The 24,729-nt window shown below is 46.7% G+C and overlaps 1 protein-coding gene across 1 annotated transcript in view; it reads right to left on the bottom strand.

Moving 5' to 3' along the window:
• Nucleotides 1–24,729, bottom strand: part of Shc4 (SHC adaptor protein 4) — a 94,727-nt gene that overhangs the window by 55,215 nt on the left and 14,783 nt on the right. The window contains exon 2 of the mRNA XM_060371480.1: nucleotides 11,577–11,647. Within this exon, the coding sequence (XP_060227463.1) occupies nucleotides 11,577–11,647 (71 nt within the window). The remainder of the gene's footprint in view (nucleotides 1–11,576; nucleotides 11,648–24,729) is intronic.

Raw genomic sequence — 24,729 nt, 5'->3', positions numbered from 1 at the left:
GCCAGCTTCTCTGCACAGGCTTTTGGAGCTGTGGTGGACACTGAAGGGAAGAGGAGGGGAGGGAAGCGAGAGGAGGGGAAGGGAGGGGAGGAGAGAGAGAGAGAGAGAGAGAGAGAGAGAGAGAGAGAGAGAGAGAGAGAGAGAGAGAGAGAGAGAGAGAGCCTGACCACAGCATCAACAGTGGCCACTTTGTTTATTGATTCTCCACGTGAGAGGGAAAGGGAGAGTGGGCTGATGTAAGCGGATGAGAATGCAGCTGAAGGTTTAGCGTTGAGGCTGCAAAACCCCGCCCACGCCAGAAGACCAAAAAAAGAAATTTTGCCTATCTCCACAAAGTCCAAACTAGTCGTCCAGACAAAGCCAACAAAGCCATCTTTCTTCATGGGCTCTGACCACTGCAGGGACTTGAGTTGGATTTTTCTTTCTCTGTGTCTTCAGCCCTTAAACAGTTGTCCTCCTCTGGAAGCCATGTTGCCCAGCAGTTTCCCCGTGCTCCCGTCCACCCCCTTTCAAGTTTGGAAGACAGGGGCACAGCCAGGGACACCAGAGCACATCTCACTGGGGAGGTGCTGGAGGGCAAACCTCTTGCAGGGCGCAAGTGCAGTTCTTCAGTAAGTAAGAAAGCCAGAAAACAAGTGGGGGGGGGGCTCAGGTAAAGGGCCCAGTGGGAATCTCTTGAGGTTCCTCACCGCCCCCCCAGCAGAGAGAGATTGTGTGTGCCCCTCCCTCCGCCCCTGCACCTCAGTTTTGTCTGGGCAAACAGGCGTGAGATTCAAATTTCAGTCATAGTAAGAGCCATTCCAGGTTGTTGTCCAAATCGAAGCGCCTGTCATCCCCCGGGGCATTCCCTGGCTTTGCACCGCCTACGTGAATCCGGAAACAGGGCCTGGCTGTCAACCCACAGCAGGTCATGGAGACACTCCACATCCGCGCCTCCTGACGCTGCCGGGATCACCCCGGAGAAACCTAAGATCTTCTCCTACGAAGCATCTGGGTGACCTACGTGTTCAACTTCGTTGGGCTTGGTGAAAGGAAAGGCAGGCTGTGAAAGCCCTCAGACGGGGCGCTTTAGAGCGGGGCTCGCCTTCGCGGCGATAAGAACACAATGGGCGCAGTCAGGGCCCACAGACGGGGAACAGAAGCCGGCTTCGCACGCCCTCCGTCCTGTTATCCAGGGCCATCGCCAGCACCCAAGGAAGGGACACCCAGCTCCTAAAATATATCCTTTCACTTTAGAAACTGGCCTCTCTGGTCCCAGAGCAGTTAAATAAAGCCTTTCAGTGCGCCCAGCCTTTACCCTCGCGCTGACTTATCACTCTGCTCTGTCCACTTGAATTGAATTATGCTTAAATTCTGACTCCAAAGCGCCTTTGCAACCTGACCCAGCTCATTGTAGATGGGTTGTTCTGTCTACTCTGAGCTTTTTCTTTGGCTCAGAGGCAAATGTAGACTCATGAATCACACTAGAACCCCGTGGAAAATCATTCTCTCTTAAGTATCCCATTTCCCCGAGTCTCTCAGACTAACAGGTGGTATGACCTCTGGCACCCCTTCACCATGATTTCTGGTAAGACAGTCATATGGTTCAATGTTTGAACACCTACCCCGACAAACTGAGGGCTCACAGGGTTTGCAAACGGTTAAGCCTTGTGAGAAGGGAAATACAGAATAGGATTGGTTCAAACACAAAATTATCAATCCCGAGGAGTTTGTCTTTATTTTGGGGTATGCTGGGCTTCCTTAAAACAACTCTGCTTTACGTAAAACATTTTTTTTAATTTTAATTATTTATATATTTCATGTACGTTGATGTTCTGCCTGCTTGTCCGTGTGTATGAGGGTGTCAGGTCCTCTAGAACTGGAGTTACAGACAGTTGTAAACTGCCGTGTGGGTGCTGGGATTTGAACTCAGAATGTTTGGAAGAATAACCAAAGCTCTTAACCACTGAGCCATCTCTCCAGTCCCATAAAATGTTTAAAGTACTATAAACCTTTGGTTTTTGGAGTTGAAGACTGTACCGTGTGATTGTTGACATCACGTTTCTTGGGCTCCAGGCCTATCAGTGTGAGAGAGCACTGGCCTTGAGCGTGGAAGGCACAGGGTTTGAGTCCTAGCTCCCTGCAGAGAGGGAGGGAGGCGAGAGCTTATTTTCAAAAGGCAGGGCCAGCTAATTCGGTCATCCACTTTATTTGCCCCAGTTCATTCTAAATGATGAGTATGCGCTTCTGAACAAGTTCGGCCTACCTTCAAAGAAGGAAGGTTTGGCTCCATTTAACCTTGCTTTGGACGGTTTGCCGTAGAGAGGCCTGTAATATTTAGAGACGGCAACGGATGGGTTGGATGTGTCGCTTCCATTGCGTCTTTCCGTTTAAAGAATGAGCTCTCCTTGGGAGCGCCTCCGAAGAGGAGGCGCTAGCTGGCCCACCTGGTTAGGTCCAGGATGGTAAATGGCGGGAGAACAACCCTGACCTGTTAAGAAGTCGTATTGTAGGTCACGGTAAGCCGTGACTTGGCTGAGAGGGTCTGAGCAGCCCTCTAGTAGCTGGTTCACGTGCAGGTCTCAGGAGCTGTTCTTAGAGTTATTGGCTTTGCACAGCTGGGCTGGGGCCTAGCAACCTGCAGCCTAACAAGCTGTACGAGTGACATCCAAGCACAGCTCACGGGCCAGGATTGCACCAGATGAAACCTTCCTCTCGGCCACACTGCACAGGGTGGTTGGGTTCTGCTCTACAGCTTTGACCAGATGGCTCTATTTGTGGATGTGAGGGAACTAGGGTGCCGGTTTCTATGGGCTTCAGTAGGGAGGGCTGGACTGCCTGTACGTTTAATGACAGTCCATTGCGGAGAAAATTCGTTTTCAATTTAGTCACCCTATGCACTAGGATTGATATTTTGGCATGATCCTTCCCCTTGCTTTTCCCAGCCTGCTCAGACAGAAGGATATTTTTTTCAGGTCTGAACCTCTTTGGTCTCATTCCCCTTTCACACACAGGTGGTGAGAGTGACCTGAATTCTGTCTTTTCCTTAGCAGCCTGGGGGCAAGAGGCCTCCATCTGCCCCTGCAAATGCTCGCAAGCACTTAGCCCTGTTTTTTGGCCTTGGCCACACAGAACAGAAACACCAGAAAGTGTTAGCATCCATTGCAAACGAAATCTCACCTCCAGGCGTTCTGATTTAATTAGTGCAGGCTAGGCCTTGGGGGCCTGTGGAGGTTTTGTTTGTCTTTTTGTATCTAGACAGGGTCTTACGTAGCCAAGGCTGCCTCAAACTTGCTATAGCTGAGGATAGACTTGAATTCCTAATGTTCTTGCCTCTGTTTCTCAATGATGGATCTACAAGTTGTCAACCCTCTTCCAAGCCTCTTCAAGCCTTAGCTGAAGAGAATTCAAAGGCAGCAGTCTGCAAAACTTTTCTTTAAAAAAGTTCAGATCGTGACTATTTTAGGCTTCTCAAGCCATGCAGACTGTCACAATTCTGCTCTTGTGGCAATATATAAATAGCATAAAGGCATAAACAACGTGTAAACAAACAGGCCATAATACCAATAGCACTCACTGACACTGCTATTTAAATTTAATCTCTACACAGCACAGAATAATGTCCTTTTGATTTCTTTTCAACTTGTTAAAAGCATCCAACGCACTCTGGGCTGACAAGGTGGCAACCTAAAAACCGAGCAGGAGGTTGAATTTAGTCCACAAAGGTCAGAAGGGAGTGTCGGAGAGTGATATTCCCTGGAACTGTAATTATGGGTGGTTTTGAGCCAGTGTGTGGGTTCTGGGAACCAAACCCAGGTCCTCTACTTGATCACCAAACCATCTCTCCATTTTCCATTCTGTTTCTTTTGTGTGCCTTGACAGAGAAGGAAACCCTCCTCTTTCATTGGAGACAGGGGAGGATAGAGAGAGTCTTTAGTATCAACTGACCGTCATTAAACTATACCACATGCACCTGATCAGAAATAAGGACTTTCTGTGTGACACAGGATCTAACTGGAGACCTCACTTTCAAATCACTGAATGAGTGTCCTCAGCATCCGAATGTCATAGTGCGGGCATCACAAAGGACCTTAGGCATTCAAAGGCTGGATTCAAAATGTCTGGGGCCCTGCTCCAACATCCTGTTTCTAACAAGCCCTTTTATGATAGTTGAGAATGCCTTTCCCCGGGGCTGGTGGTGGTGCTCGCCTTTAATCCCAGAGCTCGAAAGGCAGAGGCAGGTGGATCTCTGAGTTCGAGGCCAGCCTGGATGTGTGTCTGAGGCTATTTATTTTTCCTTCTCTTTAGCCGATATCAGAAGAGAACACGAACTATTGTCAGCAGCAGATCTACAAGCCTTGTGAAGGTGTTTCAGAGAGAGCTCACACTTGAGGAAAGAGTTTGACAGTGGAAAGCCAGGCCCAATTCCACCAAGGGATTAAATGTCCTCTTTGTCACTTCTGCTTTTAACATTTTCCTAAGATTTGTCCCTTAAAATTTTTCTCCCTTGGAGGTGAAGACCTGAAAAGTTGCCAGGCCTGGTTTCCACTCCTAACATTTATGGACACGGGAGCTGACCTTTGGAAAGTCCTTAAGGCCTCTAAGCCTGGGTATTCACGTGGGTAACACGATACACAGTGACCTTTAGCTTGTGAATGTTACAGTTTGTATGACAAAAGTGCCGATCAACACTACCTACTAGTAAATAATAAACTTTTGGCCACTGCTTGATAACTGGACACCACGTCTGGTCCCTTCACACAGAGAGAGATTGGGGCACAGCCTGCCGCACTCGACTGAGAAGTCACTCTGCCGCTCACAGCATCCTTTCCAGACCTCAAGCCAGTCAAAATCGGACTGGGGGCCTGCGGTGCACCGATTCCTTTCCTTTGTGCGGAAATGCGTATGCATGGTACCAACAGGCCAAATGAGGTGTCGACCAGCCAAGGACCCGAGCAATTTCCCAAAGGATCTTTAGTCTATAATCCTGGCCTACTTCAAGAGTCCAGATCCTATGTCTTAGTTTCCCTTTGTCTTTTTGGCCTTTTTTTAATTGTAAATGATCACAAAGTTTTGAGGAACTCCAGAGTCATCTAAGATCGGAGAACTAGGACCAAGAAGTAGTAAGTATTTACTGATAGTTTGAATGAAAATGGCTCCCATAGGCCCCTCGTTGGTGGAACGGTTTGGAAGGATTAGGAGGTGTGGCCTTCGTGGAGGAGTTTTGTCATTGGGGTTGGGCTGGGAGGTTTCAGAAGCTCATACTGTGAGCATACAGGCCATTTGGCTGGCCTGCCTTCAAGGTCCTAGCAATTGCTTACCTGCCACTGCCACCACCACATCATCTTTACCTACCATAACACATACCAGGCCCGATGTCTCACCCTCTGCCTCCAACTTGCAGATCAAACATAAGCTCTCAGCTACTCCTCCAGTGTCATGCCTGTTTGCCTGTTGCCATGCGCCCTGCCATGGTCATGGGCTCACTGTCTGAAACTGTGAGCAAGCCCCACCCCCCCCCAATCAAATGTTCTCTTTTGTAAGTTTCCTTGCTCGTGGTGTCTCTTCACAGCTGTAGAAAAGTCGCTAGGACAGCCATCAACTATGTGGGCGCGTCCCCACACTAAGGGAGCACCCTCCGACCCAAGGAGAATGGGTAATGAAGTCCCTGATAGCTCCAAATGGAGCTCAGAGAGCTGTCCATGTGCCTCAGCAACTATACGTGTGCTTTGCATGTCCAGATCCAGGGGTTCGATCCACGACAAAACTCACACAGAGATTGGTTCCTGAAGAGCTGACTTTACTGTCCCACTGAGGTCAAAGCAGCAGTTTTGGAGACATGGAATTGAACTTGCAGACTCACTGCCCTAGAACACTAGTGGAGAACAGAAAACAAGTGGTGACGGTTCCTTCTGAGTTACAATCCCTGCTTGCTTGCTTAGGACCCAAAACACCCAAACAGCCTGCTTACTCTCTACACTTAAAGATCCCGGCCCCTCTCCTCATAGATTAGGATAGGGCAGGTAAACCCTTACATGCAGCCTGTTGCTACCAGCTAGAGAAAACAAATCCTGATCCGACACCTCCAAAGGGATCACTCATCATCCATTCTTTCTTTGACAGCTCTCCATTTCCCCTCACAGAACCTCTTTAATTGATGCCCTTTATTGTGAGCTTCCTGGCTGTTCCCTGAGCCCCAAAGTAGGCTGATCCTGAGCTTTTGGCTTAGCCCAGCCAGTTTCACTCTCAAACGTGGATTACAAATGCAGGGTGCTAAATATGGGGAGAGGGCAGGACAGTGAGACAAAGGAGCTAGAGGCCTACACTGCGGAGTTGCTACAATGAACCAAATGTGGTGTGGTGCTCGGAATGAGAGTGGCCCTCATGGGCTCCTAGCTGGTAGAGCTATTTGGGAAGAACTGGCAGGAAGGCGTGGCTTTGTTGGAGTCGGTGTGTCATTGGGGGTTGGCTTTGAGGTTTCAAAAGCTCATGCCGGGCCCAGGCTCACTCTCTCTTGGGAATAAATTTGGGATAAGACATGAAACCTCAGCTATTGTTCCTTTGGGCTTGCTGTCTCGCTCCCTGTCATGATGTGCAGCAGGCTGTGCCCCAACCTCTTTCTGAGTGAAGGGACCAGATGTAGTGTCCAGTTAGGGGCCAGAGGTTTATTATTTATTAATAGGTAATATTAGCAGCACTTTCGTCATACAAACTGTAGCATTCACAAGTTAAATGTCACTGCGTATCGTGATACCCATGTGGATACCCAGGCTTAGAGGCCTTGAGGACTTTCCAAAGGTCAGCTCCCGTGTCCATAAAGCAGGAGTGGAAACCAGGTCTGGTGACTCTTCAGCTCTTCACCTCCAAGGGAGAAACTCTAAGCAAGCACCCAGTTAAATGCTTTCTTTTATAAGTTGGCTTGGTCATGGTGTCTCTTCATAGCAATAGAGCAAAAACTGAGCTACCTGGCCGCTGTCATTTCCTTTACGCTCAGAACACCAAGTTTTGTTCTTTCCGAGGAAAGCCAAGCCTTGTGCCCCCACCCCGACCTCATCCCCCAAACCCCAGATCTACCTCCTGGGTTTACTCTGCTGCATCTGTTCCTCCTTCACTGCCGGGAAGGTTCCCATCTGGACCTGTGTGCTGAGGCACCCTGCAGAGACTGAAGATTGTTCTTCATTAACCATTATGTGGATAGTTAATCCAGGGAAGGGAGCTGGACTTCATGGATTAATGAGTTGATTTCCAATTTGTCTCTGTGGTTTTTCATTTGGGACAAACTGAGGTCTTTTGCTGGACTTTGTTTTTAAAATTGGGGGGAGGGCATTTTCATGGCGGACAGTAAATGATGGTACCATCTGCCACGTGTTTTTCACTTTCCCTTTCTCTCTTTTCTATGTGCTTCTGATTTCCAGATATTTCGAAGACAAATGCAACTGTGTGGTTTTGCTCTCTTAAAGACCTTCTTTCTCTGTACAAGCAGGAAGTACCTGCTTCCTTGCCTTTTCACGTGAATCTTTTCTCGCTAACAACTGAGGTCAGGGCCAGCATCAGAGCTGGAGGCTGGGATAAGAAAGATGAGAGCGGGAATGGAGAGATGTCTCAGTGGTTAAGCACAATGGCTGCTCTTTCAAAGGACTCTGGTTCGATTCCCAGCCCCCACACGGTGGTTCACAACTCTCTGCAACTCCAGTCCCAGGGATCTGATCCCTTCTACTGGTCTCCACTAGTACCAGGCATTGCACATGGTATACAAACCCAGACATTGAGACAAAGAAAAGCAAGAAAAGAAGGCAAAAAATAAAGAAGGGAGAAGAGTAAGCATTTGAGAACCAAGGTGGAAGACAAGCTACAGAGAAGGTGAACAATTTTCTTATTCTGATGTGAGAGAAATGAACCCTTTGCTCGGGGGCTTGACACGACTTCATGATACCCACTTGACTGGTTGTGCTGGTCTAATGTCCGTGGGAGAGAGGGAACAAAATGAAAGATTCTGGACTCAGATAAAATATTTCCATCCAAGTAATACACAGAGGGTGGACATATTGTCATATACTACTGCCCAAGCTTATATCCACATGATGACTGGCTCAACAAGACCTGCACTTTCAGAGGAAAATTAAAACAAAAATTGGCATTACTTTCAGTAATATGTAAGCTCTTCAGGGGGAAAAATATAAAAATGTTTTTTAAACTTTTTTTTTTTTACATAGGGTCTCACTATGTAGACCAGGCTGGCCTCTAACTCACAGATTGGCTTGCCTCCTCAGTGCTGGTATTAAGAAGTTTGTTATTGTTGTTGATGATGATGGTGGTGGTGGCCTCTAACTCACAGATTGGCTTGCCTCCTCAGTGCTGGTATTAAGAAGTTTGTTATTGTTGTTGATGATGATGGTGGTGGTGGTGGTAGTGGTTTCCTTCCTTCCTTCTGTTTTGTTTTATTTTGGATGGTTGGTTGGTTGGTTTATTTATTGTTGTTGTTTGGTTTGGTTTAGTTTAGTAGTGCTGGGAATCAAATACTTGTACATATTAAACCAAATAGTAATCAATCCTTAGAATATATATATGAATCTATTAAATAGAATATATATTCTATGTAATATATATTTAATAGATATATTTTAATATATATTTTTAATATATTTAATATATATTTTAAAATAATGTATGGCTAGTAAGGAAGATTATAAACACTGCTGTTCAGAGCAAACTAGCAAAACAACTCAAAAACTTTTCAAACACTTAAGCTATTTGATCTAGTTGAGACTACATGGACAGAAAGCAGAGAACGTGGCAGACACTGTGGGGTACAGAGGAAGCAAGTGGGGAGTTAGTGTTTAATGGGTACAGGATGTTAGTCTGAGGAATCCATTCTGAGGTGGATGTTGGCAATGGTTATACAACAGTGTGAATCAACGTATATTTCCTGAACTTAAAAAATGGTTAAAAGAGTAAATCTGTTTTATATATTTGACCACAATTTAAAAAAACAAAAACAAAAACGGAGCACCAGGAAAATGTTCAGTGTGGGAGAGCTATTATCCGACGCTGTTTATATTTTTGAAATCTCGTGCGTAGAAGTAAAAGCTGGAGAGACAAAATCTGACGCAAAATGACAGCAGATTTCGACTCTGAGTGGAACTGTGAGCAGTCTCTTCTTTCATGTGCTTCTGAACGTTCTCATAGCTTTTCGGTATCTGCATCGCTAGGAAACAATAAAGTCTGCTGGCACCCTGCTTGCGCATCTGTCTCCTGAGCACTGTTGATGGAGCAGTGGTACCTGTTGTTGCCTGCAAACCCGCTGTGTCGTGACTTCCCTTTAGTAGTCTGTTTCCCACCTTGAATGTTAAGTTCCGCATGAGCAGGGCCCGGAATGCTCACGCAGTGTCGGGTACTTGGTGATCCCTTTACAAATCCTCAGGTGAAAGAGTGGGTCTGTGCGTAAACGGATGGATGAACGCAAAGTGAGCTCTTGCTGTCTCAGCCTCGGGCTCCTTCTCTAACAAACAGTGCAACTGAGAAGTGTGTAAATTATGCGAGTTTATCTCTTGTGGTCCTGGAAGCTGGGAAGTCCCGGGTGAAGGCACTGCAGCCTCCGTGTGTGGCGACGTCTCCTGGGTAGAAGAGAGCCCCCTGCTACCTAACTCCCACACTGAAGAAGCGGCCAGCAGCTCCCTGTACCTCTCTGAAAAGGGCACTGGTTCCGCTTACAAGAAGAGCTCTGTCTTTGTGTCTTCAGCAGCTCTAGAAGGCATCGGATCGGATCACCCTCACACCATCGAATAAGCGTCAGCCTATCAATGGGGCACATTCAGAGCGTGGCTCTCGGAACAGTTGGCAATTTTTTGATCCTGTGCACCCGACCCAGGCACCTAGAATCAACCCTCTTCCTGGCGTCGGTAGGGAGGGTTACAGGAAGGGGTTTTCTCAGGGGTAGGATTGTTGAAATGAAGGTTAAAAGGGTGGGAGGTAGTCTAGAACCCATGTCCTTTCGAGGATGGCACAAAGGCTGTAATGTGAAAGGTGGGGTATAAAAGAAGACTGCTGTGGCTTCCTCCAGACACTGGAACTGCAGCCAGGCAGAAAGACACATTTAGTCCATAAACACCCACCAAACTCCTCAGTCCCGGGACTGAGGTAGGTGTCATGGACACAAGCCTATGTCATTTGTTTGGCATCTCGTAAAAGATGATAAGATCTTCTTGATGCCACTGGCTTCTGTGTTTTGTGCATTGATATGCTTATTGCAGCACCTAAGAGAGTAGACATCTCTGCGCGCTTCTCCCGTTTATTTTTGCGTCCTCTGACATTTGTGCAGTTATGACTACTAAGCAAGGTTCTAAAAGGGATGCCATCGATGAGTCAGGAGAAACTCGGAAAGGCAGAATTGAACGCTTCTGAAGACAGAGTCCAACTCTGCAGCCCCTACACTGCATTTCCTGGAACCCAGGGGGATACATGGGCTCATTTTAGTATATCAAAAACCTATTCCGGTCTAAATAACCTCAGGTCATTTTGAGATAAGGTTGTGTTTTTTCTTTTTAAACCACAGCACAGGAACTAACACATTATTGTATGCTGTGAGTCTCCTAGCTAGGGAGAAGCTCTTTTTATTCTCGGGCTTCTGGATAACAGGACACTCCTATGTCTAGAACTGCACGAGGTGAGCACCAGGGAAGGTCACTCTCGCTCCGTAATGAGAATGTTTACCTTGAAGCAGGTGGCTCCCAGTCACAGGTCCAGATGGGAGCTGTGGCAAGGCTCTGACCCCTACAACAGGGCCCCAGCGTTCACTCTGAACCATCGATCAAGCCTCTCCCCTCACCTCATCCTTCCCACCACAGCTTTCCCGGAAGTTGGTGTCCCTTGTCTCTCTTTCCATCCTTGATTTAAAGTTGAGCCTAACAAAGCAGGCCTTGTGCTGGTGGTCCGGACTCCAGCCCTGCGTTACAAGGACTCTGGTTTCTCACACTAAGCTATGTGGGGTGACTCCGGGTGGAGGTTCACCCATTTCGTTGTACAAAATGGAGGGCTACCTCATGTAAAGGACCAACTGAACAGGGTGTCCTGGACTTTATAACGTCAAAAATTCTTGCTTGATCTTATTTCGAGCAACCTCTTTGATGTGTTGGAGACCCATATGTTTGTGTGTGTGTTTGTTTGTTTGTTTGTTTTTCAAGGCAGGGTTCCTCTGTCTAGCATTGGCTGTCCTTGGACTCACTTTATAGAGCAGGCTGGCTTCGAACTCACAGAGATCCGCCTGCCTCTGCCTCCCTGAGTGCTGGGATTACAGGTGTGTGCCATTGCATCCGGCTGTGTTGGAGACTCTTAATGCCTTATTTCTAGGCACACTTTTAAATGTTTCGGTATCTGGAAAAACAGTTATTTTTGTAGACTGAACCATGAAAAACCTTGTAACACGAACACATTTCCACACAGGTCTGAAGCTTTCACACAATGAGGTAAAGCCAGTCACGCAAGGATTGTGGGGCACGTCTCCTGTCTAGCCACATTGGTGACTTTGGAGACGTCATAAGAGACCCTCGGGAGACTTGAAACTCCAGCCCCTCAGAGTCCCTCCAGTTTCACTCTCCTACCTTGTGACTTGGGTTCTCATTCCAAAATCCAGCGACCTCATTGATTGCAGCACTTCAATGCAGCCCATGTACTAGAAAAAAGGAAAGACGAGGTAGAATACGACCAGCACAACGCAATCTCTGAGCTACACAGTGACTTCCTGGGCAGCGCCCACAACAGCTCCCGAGAGAGCTACGGGTGGGCCCATCGCCTGTGTCAGTGTTTCTGACCGCCAATGGGCAAATACGTCCCTTTGGCTACAAAACATCGACTAAGCACAATGTAAATACAGTCTCGAGTGTTGGGAACGCGGGAGGCAGGGATGACGTTGGGCTCCGAGGTTGGAAGTGTGCATCTGCGGTCTTCACGTTGTGTGTGGCGCAGGCTCGCCCACTGGCTTTGCCCCATCTCCATTTTAAAACCCCAGCTAGTGGCCCAAACTCGGCTTTTGTCCTAGGGGAAAAATGAAAATACAGGGGCTGGAGAGATGGCTCCGGGGTTAAGAGCACTGCTGCTCTTCCAGTGATCCTGAGTTCAATTCCCAGCAACCAATGGTTATGGTGGCTCACGACCATCTATGGTGCCCTCTTCTAGTTTGCACGCACACATGCAGGCAGAACACTGCATAAATAATAAATAAATAAATAAATAAATAAATAAATAAATAAATATTTTTTTCTAAAAAAATGAAAATACAGTTAGAATTATTGCAAAATCTAAATTATTTCAAATGTAGAACGCTTTTTAGGACAATGCCTAGTAAGCATAACTGCACAAATGTCAGAGTTAGCTACGATAAATAGGAGACGAATAACACGGGACTCTCCAATCTCCTAAGCACTGGAACAAGCATAAAAATGCACAAAAGACAGAATGTAGTGACATTTAGAAGGTCTTACCATCTTTTGGAAGATCACTGTAGTTCAAACGAAAAAAAAAAAATCTCGCCCCAAAACAATGCTTGGTAAGTTTAGCTTGAACAGGGAGTATTGGAATAGGAGTTGTGACTTTTAAAATGAAGAGAGAGCCAAATCAGAGATGTGGGTAAAGAGGCTTACATCAGTGTGAGGGCGGCTCACGGTGAGAGTATGCAGTAGGATGTTCCCTCAGAGGGGAAAGTAATGCCAGCCCACTTGGAGGAGGGATGGTAGCGATGAGGAGGAGAAGACAAATTTAAGTGACATCACGGAAAGAAAACCACAGGATTCAGCAGTTAATTCAGCTACATAGAGTAAAACAGTGAGTCAAGGATGACTCAGCCGCTTCCAGCCGGGGCACAGGGGAACCTGGAGTGCCATTAACAGGACCAGGAGGGACAGGAAAAGAAGGTTATGAATTGCTTTGGAGCCCATTGACTGCAAGACATCAGTTTGGGGAGCCAGGAAGTAACGGGCTGACAGCTGAAAATTGAATTCAGCATCCCCAAGAGGGCAGAGCAGGACAAAGCAGAGGGAGGGACAAGGGGGGGGGGGGACACAGTCACAGCTTTCTAAGCATCTCTGCAGGTAAAGCCGTGGGATCCTCCTGCAGAGCAGCAACTGACTCTGGAGAGTGCTACACTGAAAATTGCCTTGGAAAGGTTATGAGTGCCAAGTGGTGTGAATGAAAGGGCTCTCGGGTCCTCAGAAATGAGATGCTTCCTGTTTGGCTGTCGTTTGGAAGCTATCCAGCCTCCCTTGGTGATGGGGAGATGGGGGGGGACGCTCTCCAGATCCTTTCTTGGTAATATTTCTGAATGGATTCTATAGATGCCTCACCCCAAAACCGGGTTGGCTTTCAGTTGCTGCCATAAGTCTGGTGTTGGGGAGACATCTTCAGCCAGATGCCCCAGTTTTACTCCTCATGGGCTCTCGATACCAACACACACACACACACACACACACACACACACACACACACACACACGCCATCTATATACTTCCTAAGGCTCAGGCACTGCAGGGAAATAAAATGTCTGCAGCCTGGGACTGATCGAGGCGCGAGGCTGACTAGAAGAAGGGAGGTTGGTGGAGGGCTCTGTCGGGAAACACGTCTCAGAACCGTGGTGAAGGAGGATGCCAGGGTCCACGCGCCACAGTGAGACAGATGGAAAGGACTGCCTGAGACTCGGCTGCTCTGACTGTACGGTCCTCTCCAGCCTCCTCGCCCCGGAACCCGACTCATTCATTCCATTGCCTACACGCCAGTCTTGGGAAGAATATCGTCTACACACAAGTTGGGGGACAGGCCTGGGCTACACTTCCTATTCTCCAAGAGACCTACCTGGTGCTGAGGTGGTGCCTTCCCTGACAGTTATAAATCACTAACTCAACACTGACCTATCTGTACATCCTGAAAAGTGACAGGCACTACATTTTCTAACTATATGCTCTAACACAGGGATTTCTAAAAAAAATAAAAATATATTAATAACTTACCCTCACTGCTTAAATCTCTTCATATCTATTACCAAAACAAAGCCATTAGTATCAATGCCTAGACCTTGCTTTTTCTTTGCTTCCCTTACTAGGTGCCTCATTCTCATACTTTAATATCATGTTGGCCTCCATCCTTGTCCTTAAATCTACCCAGCTCTTCCCAATGGCAGGGCTTCTCACCTGCCATTCTCCATGACTAACCTATCTCTCTTCACTCTACAGGTCTAATTCTTCTTCATCCTTCAGGTTTTCATTAACATGGAATGTCCTTAGGTCATCCCCTGCTGCTCATGAGCACAACTCTTACCTGTCTCTTCCACGCCACTGAGTACCAGGTTTATCTATCAATTTGCTTGCTTATTTCCTTGACTGTAAGCACTGTACAAAGAAGGGCCTGAGACTGTGCCCAGAACCCAACAGTACCCAGCAAACACTGAAAAGAAAAGAAAGAAAGGAAAGAAGGAAGGAAGAAAGAAAGGAAGGAAGAAAGGAAGGAAGGAAAGAAGGAAGGAAGGAAGAAAGGAAGGAAGAAGGAAGGAAGTAAACCACTTCTGTTACTCTACAGTAAGCATCTGGTGCTCTGCTATATGTACCTTTATTTATTTTATCTTTATTTTTTCTATTGTACCCCTAAAATGGGTAGAGAGAAGAGAAGTAGCAGGGGGAGATGAAAGTTTAGCAAAGTCTCTCCATCCTGTCCTAAAGGAAAATAGGAACACCAAGGTCTCAGAAAAAGTCGTGGGTCCCTTTTTCTGCTGCTATGATAAAATACCCCGACAAAAGCAGCTTAAGAGAGAAAGGTTGCATTTTGGCTCTCAGTTCAAGGGTATAGTGTTGGTGGGAAAATCGAGACAGCAGGAGTTTGAAAGCACCTGATCGCATTCATAGCACAGAGAATGATAAACGATTGTGCCCAGCTTCCTTTGTCACAAGTATGATATCTAGAATCCCAGCTAGGGAGAATGGGGCCACCCACGGCAGGCAGGTCTTCACATCTCAATGCTATCAAGATAACTGTACCTTCTGTCCCAACATGCCCAAAGGTCCACCTCACAGGCAATTTAGATTCTATGACGTTGGTATCACTAATCATCACACATAAATATATATGTATGTATATATATATACATATACATATATATACATGTCATAGGTGGGGATGTTTCCACTGGCAGGTGTCTGGATCTCTTGGCATTATGCTCCACAAGTAGAATATTTATTCCACTTCAGGCCCTGGAGACAACCATCCCAGACAGGTGAATTTGTGGTGGAGTGTAATGATGGAGCCTGAGAGGAAAGGCAAGTCCACTGCATGTCTGAAGAGCAGGTGACAAAGAGCAAAGACGATCAGCTGGGACAGACATCCCAAGGCTAATGAGGTCCAAGACCCATGTAAGGGAGCATGTAAAGTGAGAGCGATGGGATTCTCATCTCAGTGGGGATGGTTCACTAACAGAGGATTCAGGCCATCCATCAATAAGGCGAAGGGTTTAAGAGGGAGGAAAGAGAGGTGGTCATCTCCAAGGCTCCCTTCTTAGCCACACACACTTTAGTTAACACCTCCTACCTGCTTCCTTCTAAGGCAGGCCCAGGCATTGTTATGGGAATGTAACAGCATGGTCTGGTACTTTCTATTTGATTGTTAATTATTTTGCCCCCTGAAGTCTGCTTGCTGACCTTTAGGAGCAGTTGCTCACATACACCAAAAAACCCTGATTGGCTAAATAAATGCCTACACACCTGGGGAGAGCGGAAGTAAGGTAGGCGTGGCCAAGGTTCTCTCAGTTGGAGAGGATCATGGGAAGAAGGAGGAGGGGACAGGTGCAGGAGGACAAGAAGGAGGGGAGTTGTCACCATGGGATTGAAACCATGTGGGCCTGGAGGAGTGAACTCTGAGAATCCCGTGGAGAGGACAGCATGGATGGAAAGCATGTGCAAGTATTTACGGGGATATTGTGTAGGAAGTAGCTCAGAGAGGAATGACTAAAACAAATGGCATGGGATGTGGGATTGAGAAGAAACAGGTAGATTAGGGGGTAATATCTGCCCAGCCCCAGGTGAAATAAGGCTTACTTAAATACAACATGAGTCTGTGTCTTTTATTGACACGGTATTAGTTAGAAAATAATACTACCGCAATAATTATAGGCTTTTAGTAATAAACGTTATTAGGTAGTCATTTATATTTTCTACAACATGGGAATCCCTTCTCTTCAAGCGAACCTCCATGGCAATTCACACAGCCATCAGTGTTGGAGTGATGACACAGTCTCTCTCTGATACAACACAAGGTTCTAAAGAAAAGGAGCCACGAAGAGGTGGCCGTCAGTGAGGACAATTCCCTTCCAAAGCTGGGGACATGTGGAGGAAGCCACAATGGATTTTTGCCACTTCTAAGCCCCAGTGGAGCTGGAGAGAGCAGCACCTAAAAACAATCTGTTTCTTTGTTTAGGAACTTCTGAACCTCGTAAGTAAAGAGTTTCTGAATGACGATGCCTGAGGGAGAAGTTTAGTTTGTTAGGATAAACCAGAGATGACAATACCGCCCTTCGGTCATTAAATGCAGATCCATGTAACACCTAATTTCAGTTCCTAAAACAAGGGCAGCCGCCAAAAGAATGAGCTGGCTCTCTTTCTAGAGGTGAACCATCATTACCTCTGTCGGAATAGACAACAGAACACCTGAAGCCTAGTCAGAAGTGCTTGGCTTCTTCTCATTCATTCCTTCACTGAGGCAGACTCAGTTTACTCTAGGGCAGTGGTTCTCAACCTGTGGGCCATGACCCCTTTAGGGTCACCTATCAGATATCTCGTACATCAGATATTTGCATTACGATTCATAACCGTAGCAAAACTTCAGTTATGAAGTAGCAACAAAATAATTCTATAGTTGGGGGTCACCACAATGTGCGGAGCTATATTAAAGGGTCGCAGCATTAGGAAGGCTGAGAGCCCCTGCCCTGGAGTCTGGGGCTGATTGCTGTGACTCTGCATGGCAGTAAAGGCAAGCAGGGAGGATCCTGGCCCTTTGTGGCTGCCACTCCTTTCCTTTGGCCTATCCAGATAAGTAACAGTGATGTGATAGGGTCTATGATGGTGACTGCTCGGTCAATGAAGGCAGAGTGAAAATGAATCCATATTTTCACGTGAGATGTGGGTCCCTTTGGTGGGCCCTGAGAATCACTGAAACAGTAGGACTGGCTTTTTTTTTTCTAAGTAAGTCTGTAGTATTAGAATTAAAAAATAAATTAAAAGGCTTAATTTTTTTTTTTTCTTTCAGGGTCCAAAGCTTATTAACAAGAGTTACGGACTTTTAACCATCAGCAAAGCCCCTTCTGTGATGGTTGGTTTTTGCCAACCTGACACAAACTGGTGTCACTTGGGGAAAGGGAGACTCGGTTGAGAAACTGCCTCCATTATATTAGCCCATGTGGGGGGTACATTTTCTTGATAAGTGACTTATGTGGGAGGGCCCAGCCAATGTGGGCGGGGCCACCCCTGGGCAGGTGGGCCTGGCTTATCTAAGAAAGCAGGCTGAGCAAGTCAGGAGAATGAGCCAGGAGGTAGGGTTCCTCTAAGGTTCCTGACTCGGTTCCTGTGTCCATGTTCCTCCCTCGTGTTCTCGCCCTGGATTTCTTCAACAATAGACTCTAAACTGTAAGCTAAAACAAAGCCTTTCCCCGCCCAGGTTTGTACTGGTCAGGGTGTTTTATCAAGGCAATAAATCATAACGTAGGACACCGTTTTTACAATCAACCACCCCTGAGCTCAGAGTAGGGAAAACTGCTATGCTCATGTGAGAGAAATGTAAGAGATAGGCAGTTGGGAAGTGTGAAATAAGACGAAAAGGAAAACACTTCAGAAGGAAACACTGAAGACCGTCATCAAGTACCACATAAAGAGGCTGCCCTGGAGGCAGATGCCCAACCACAGCAGAGGCCACCATGCCAGCAAGGAGACACTGCAGGAGTCTCCTGCCACCTTTAAACTATTTCTAGTCCTCCTCAATGGAAAACACGCGCGCGCGCGCACACACACACACACACACAAGAGAAGGAAGGAGAGACTTTGGCTCTTGTTTGTCATGCTGCTCAGTTTGTCTCTCTCTTTCGACCACCTTTCCTCAGTGCCCTTCGCTGGTTTCTTCTCGTCCCTTCTGTTTTCTCTGTAATCAACGATTCCTGCTCTTCCTGGCCTGGGCAAATGTTTTCCAACCCCTAGACTCACTGGGGAAGCTTTCAAAACCTCTGAGATGAGCCAGTGAGACAGCTCAGGGATAAGAGCCCCTGCTGGCAAGCCTGACAGTCCGAGTTCAAAATTACTCCAGAGATGATGTTTAAACGGCCAGTAAGAATATAGAAAGCTACTCAACATGGCTCACTGTTAGAGAACGTGCCACTTCGTACCCACTGGGAGGCATAATTAAAAAATAAACAGAAAGTAAATATTAGTAAAGATGTGTAGAAATTGGAACGGCCACACACAACTGAGAGTGTGAAATGCTGCAGCCCTGAGGAGAAGCAAGCTGAGCAGCGCTTCAAGAAAATTAAAGAGTAAGTGTATGAACCAGCATTCCCACACCTACAAAAGGTGCAGGAAAACTGAAATACACCACACAGGAAGTGCACCTAACTGTTCATAGATGTTGTATTCATAATAGCCTCAAACTAGGAGCATCCCAATGTCCATCAACTGATGTGTTAGAGAAAGTACTTAGAACCATGTCCCAATATGGACTGAAAAGGAATGAAAAGGAATGAGGTGTGGAAGCAGGCTATAACATAAATGAACTCTGAAATCATTAATTTCTGAGGGGAGAAACAGCAGTGGCAATAAAAAAAAAATGCACCTCGTATAATTTTGTTTATACAAAATAACCAGACTGTTGCCATCTTCCCTCCCCTCCATCCTCCTCCCTCTTCTCTTTCTCACCTATTGCTGAAAATACCACGTTTGTCTGTTTTCTGTCTCCCTGCACTAGATTAACAGCTAGGAACCAGAGCTGGGAAGGCTGGGGGCCGGTGTATGGCTGCCGGCAGGTGCAGTTTCCTTCAGAGCTGATAACAATGGGCTAAAGTTGGTAAAGAAAGGCTGTACAGCTCTATGGGTACACAAAAATAAACCCTACTGAACGGTGTAGTTTGAGTAAGTTGAGAGACCAAGAGAACAACATCTGCAGGTATTACCTGATCCCAGAATAAACCACTGAGGTCTGAGTGAATAATGAATAAATGAACCAAGAATGAGAAGTTATCATCCTCTGAAATGTTACCCAGTGCCCTGGAGGCAGCGTTCTCGGCTTGCCCTTTGGGGTCCCAGAGAATTTTGGTCACGCTAGGTCACGCTATCGTGCTGCGCCGAGCCAGCGAGGCTGCAGTTTGTTACAGTGATCAAGCCCCAGCTCTACCACAGGCTTCTCAAGGACGGGGGTGGGGGGTGGGGGGAGGGGTGGATCTTAGTCATCATTCTGCCTTGCACCTCTGACAGTGCAATACATGATTTATTTCAAGGAATTTGCCAAGAAATGATGTTCAGGAAGTCTCAAAATAGCCTGCATCCTGCCTGGACCACCTAAAATATGCTCATTCTTAAAGGAGTGTAGCATCTGTTAACATGACCCTGGAGTTAGGTTGTAAAAGCAACTTTTATTAGGTTGCCTGGAGCTCTCTTGCCAGCTCTGATTTCAAAGATGGGTCTTCCAAAAGGAGACGGGAAAATGCTTCCCCTGGACTGAGAAGATGTGCCTCTCAGAGTTTCCCCTCCAGAAGACGCCTGGGACTGACAAGCACTGCCTCTCTTAGGAGTGACGTAACAGCTGAGAAAGCCACCATCTCCTCTCCCCTGCATTCTCTGTCCCCTTCTGTTTCTCTTCACCCTATTGCTGACAAGAATACGTATCGGTCCATTTTCTGTTTCCCTCACTTGAAGATTAGTAATGAAAAACTGGATTGCTCTGGCAACATCACCTAGAGTACCGCCTGGCATCCAGCAGCTCCTCAAATGCATCTTGGTTAATTAAATTGAGCCTTCTCTCTCTCTCTCTCTCTCTCTCTCTCTCTCTCTTAGCTAAGCATGAATTGAAAACTCCTCTTTCTACACCAAGGTCAAAGCTTAGAAACTTGGACTTGTTTGTTCATTTACAAACAGGGTCTTGGTATACTGGGAATTTCAACCATCTGGAGTCCTTAATGCTCACAAAAAAAAAAAAAAAAAAAAAAAGGAACTCTCTAAAAGTAAGTTGTGCCTTTTGCTTGTTCTACCAAGAGGCAGCTCTCATGCTCAAGTTAAAATCCAAAACCAAATGTCAAGGTTAGGGCTGGAAGGCCTGTCATCCTGGGACCAGATCCCTGTCTGTTTCCCTCCCCCACTGAGCAGGCTCCTTGTTTACCTAAAGTAAGCAGAGCTGGTGACATCTAAAGCATAATTTCCTGATGTTTTTTGTTGTTGTTGTTGTTTTATTAGATATAAGTGAGGTTTCAAGTTGATTCAAAAGAGTATCTCCTTGACAGAGGAAAACCTAGGATGCTTCAAACAAAATAACTTTGGGGCAGAAACTAGAATTTGTATACAATAAAAATCTTAGTCTTGTTGCCACCCTAAAATGACTAATAAACTGGGAAATGGTTGCCTATGATTGTGCATAGAAAGCTACAAAGTCATTTGAAAATGGCGCTGTTGACCAGTGGGCAAGACAAAAATGCCTGCCATTTCTTCCCTCGTTCCAACCATCCTACTCCCACTGAAAATCCCTTATACATGAGAAATGGTTTGAGCCGAGGGAGGTTTCATCTCTGCCCACAGACCTGAACACAGCCGAAATCGCCCAACTTGAGGTCATCCCTGAGGCAAATACCACACTGGGAGCATTACCAGGGCTCTGACCTCTCCTAGGAGCAACATTGAAGCCACAAGCGGTTCTTTCTGTTACTGCGGCTGGGCTGAACAATCATCCAATGTTATCCTGTGCTTTGGCACAAACAGGGATGGACCCACGAGTATCGCTTCACTTGATTCTCAGGATGAAAAAGTGGGGCAGGACCGACGGAAGGGGACAATCCCTTTTGACAGCTGCAAAAACTTTCTGTCAGAGGCTCCGTGCTCTGCTGACGGATCACGGGGCTGGGAATGTAGAGCTCAGATCTTCTGAGGTTTGAAGCTGTCTGTATCATGACACTACCGTGCCCCAAAGAAGTTTTATCATGTAAGAGAGATGCTATTCCTCTAGGTCCATGAAAATGTACAAGACAGACACTTTGATGTTTGAAAAACGGTAAGATGTGTGTCTGTGTGCGTGGGTGGGTGGGTGCGTGCGTGGGTGGGTGGGTGCGTGCATGGGTGGGTGGGTGCGTGCGTGGGTGTGTGTGGGGAGGGTGTATATATACACACTTTGATGTTGGACACTGCTTTAAACTCAAGATCATGACATCTTACCCATGAGACAACTATTAATAACAGTTCTTGGGGTCCCGGATCAGATAGAGGTTTCTTCATCGTGAAACCCTCTTGAAGTGCCCCATATACCAAAAGAGCTATAATAAGAGAGAGATTTAAAATGAAAATGAATCCAGGAGTGGGAACAGCTATAGAAGCATCTGTAGGTTAAAGATGCTGACCTGTGTGTCTCCTCTACCTAGTCATCCAATAGGCCTCAAACTGGCATAGCAGCTCTGTCTCACCATGTCGTTCTCTCTCCACCACATTATGGTACAGCAAGGTGGATCTGGCCAGATGTGAGCAGATGTCAGCACCATGTTCCTGGACTCTCCGGACTCCAGAGCCGCACACCAATAAAATGTTTACTCTTACAAATTGTCCCGTCTTGAGTATTACGTTAATGTGTGACAGCCCTGTCAGGAATGAAGAGATGCTTGTGCCCTCCCTGTGGTGATCAGATGGTTGAGCCAATGGACCCCAGGAAATAGAATTTTCCCAAGAGTCTCATGCTGTGAGAAGAAAAAAGCTGAAGCCTGGTGCCAGCCGGAAGAGGATCACGTCTCCCAGGAAGAGATTCCCCACAGTTCCGACAAGTTCTCAGACCACTGGCTGAGAACTGAGCCAGTGGTGACCAGTGATGGGAAAGAGCACATCTCCCTTGGTTGTGCATACTTCCTGCCTTCCACCCACACACAAACCTAATGCCACGACCCTGAAGAAGGACTTCGGGAAGTCTGGATCCTCTTTATTCATACCTTTTACCAATGTGGCCAAATAGGTCTGCTTGCTGTTTTCCATGACTGCCTCGTCTCTTTGGTTGGCCCACTAAGGACAGGCTAAAGCTAGGCTGGCAGCACCCCTGGTACAGAGGCTCTGACAACTCCGGCATCAGAACATGAACTTAGCCACCAACGATGGTAAATATGTCTTCAGTTCCACCTTATACCAACCATCCTTCGTGTTCGAAAAAAGCAGGAGTTGGAGCAGACAAAGGTGAATTTCCCTCTGACAGAAATTCTCGTGTGGTCTCTGTAGAGAGTCCCAGGCCTTGTATCTTCTTTTCAATGGTTTTGATTTTGTGATTAAAATTCAAAAGTTGCAACTAATACCTTAAAGCAAGTCTTTGTGGCACTGTGCCCAGACCCAGCTATTAAGAGATTTTTATCAATGTGTAAAGGCCTAATCCAAGGAGACTGTGTGAGTGCTATCGCTGTTCTGGGAGAAACCAACCTTCAGGGACTGGAGGCTCAGGAATGCAAATGTGAATTGAGGTTCTGGCTTGCAGAGGGTGCCCTACTTAGGCTTGTGATATCAGTTGACTGCTGGCTCTCTCCTGGCTCTCTCCTGATGGAGGCAGGGGAATCCCCCGGTGTGTCAAAGAATTAATACATTCAGAGGAGAAAAGGCTTTAAAAGTGCTCATTTAAGGGGGGGGGGGGAAGCAACTGAATAATTGATGGCAGCAGCTGCTAAATCAGAGGCCTGTGGTTAGAAAGGCAGGCCTTTCTTATTCCCTGAAGACTCTCATTCCTCTAGACACAGGGGCCTTCTTTTATTTTTATCTTTCTGTTTCCTCCGCTGCTTTCTTTTGTATAATGGGAGTCATCAGTGCCAATCCAAAAACATTTCCAACTTTCTCCTTCCCTGCTCTTGGATTTTACTCTGTTACCCCCTTTGAATGGCCGATGACACCACACGACAGTGGTCTGTCCTATTTCTTTCCTCTTACAGTTCGGTTGTTACTGTCAGCCCTGGCAGACGAGTGAAAATGATACCAAATGTTGCCTTGGCCAGTGTGGTGTGTCTCCACAGCGGGAGGAAGAAATGCTGAGATGATGCACTGAACAAGCTGACTGGCCCTGACAGGGGTAGCATGAAAAAGAAGTGAGACTGTCACATGGAGTCTTAAAGAATTACGGACTTGAAAACTCAAGTCAGGCTAGCTGGGCGGCGGCACACACCTTTAATCCCGCACTCAGGAGGCAGAGGCAGGTGCATCTCTGAGTTTGAGACCAGCCTGGTCTACAGAATGAGTTTCAGGACAGCCAGGGCTACACAGTGAAACCCTGTCTCGACAAAACAAAACAAAACAAAACAAAAAACTCAGGCAGGGTTGGATTTGACCTGAGTTTTGCATGTACTAGCTATTCAATTGTGGGGCAGTTTTGTGTATTCTGCCTATGGTGAGGACTCAGCGAACAGTGGTCTTGTGTTGGGATGACAGTGCTCTTCCTGGATATCTTCAGTTCCACCTGCTTTGTCTGGAGAGCTGAGGAAGATGCCTCAACTTCTGTGTAGGGGCTTCAGTCAAGAGCCCTGTCTAGAGGGCATGACAACAGCAGGCTGGTGTGCTATGGGGCTGTGTAGTAGGAGGAGATTACTCAGAGAAGAGGCATAGCAGGGAGTCAGGAAAGGCGAGCGGGGAAGGTTGGAAGAGGGGTAACAGGGGTCCCCAGGCAGTGGGCACAACATATAGGAGAGCTGAGGACAAGAGTAAGGGTGTTTCACACCTCCGCATAGTGCAGTGAGACTGGAGTCTGGAGATGGCGGGGGGGGGAGGGGCAGTCAACAGGGATTCGAATCCACTCATTTCCTGAGGAACCGTTCCATGCACTCTCCCACTCTTTGAGTGTGGAAGCTGGGTCTTCCGAAGTCCTTGATTCTCAGAAAACAGAACAGTGTGGAGCCACAGTGGGTTTTCTGAACCTTTGCTGAATGCTTGACTGTGATTACCGGGTTTCAGCCAACCCTAGCTTAAAGGCGACACCAATTTCTCCTAATCCTTCTGTGAGGTTCCAAACTACATTTCCTTCCAACCCACTTCTGAGACCCGAATAAATAAAAGCTAAAAATACAGCAAGGGTCATGAATCATAAATGAGATGGAAAAGCAGTGACTCACAGAAGTTAATCTGTTCCCCAGGAGAGACTTGCTGGATGTCCTTTGCTCTGAAAGGTTAGGCAAAAAGCCAGCACCGTGCTGGTCAGATACCCAGTGTGATTCTCGGGCATGCTACAGGGATTCCAAGCTTACCAGGCCCAGATACAAAGCACCGGCACGTGTGCGGCCCATGAGAGAGCAGCAAAGAGGCAGGCCCAGAGGCAGGTGCTAAGGGCTATAGAAAAGAAATGCATGACTATTGTCTGAGTGTCCCTGTGTGTCCATCATGTTATTTTTTTTTTCTTTCTGGCCATGGCCTCAACACTGTTGTTTCTGTAACCAAGGCAATATCATAACTCAGTTAATTATTCCGATAGCTTAATGAATGAATGACCTACCAATTATATCCCGTATACTTGTTTAATTAAGTTGGGATGAAACAG

Source organism: Meriones unguiculatus, chromosome 18 (assembly GCF_030254825.1).
Source record: "Meriones unguiculatus strain TT.TT164.6M chromosome 18, Bangor_MerUng_6.1, whole genome shotgun sequence".
In the NCBI taxonomy this organism is placed as follows: domain Eukaryota; kingdom Metazoa; phylum Chordata; class Mammalia; order Rodentia; family Muridae; genus Meriones; species Meriones unguiculatus.
The sequence above is the reverse complement of the archived record's forward strand: the minus strand, read 5'-3'. Positions and strand labels throughout refer to the sequence as shown.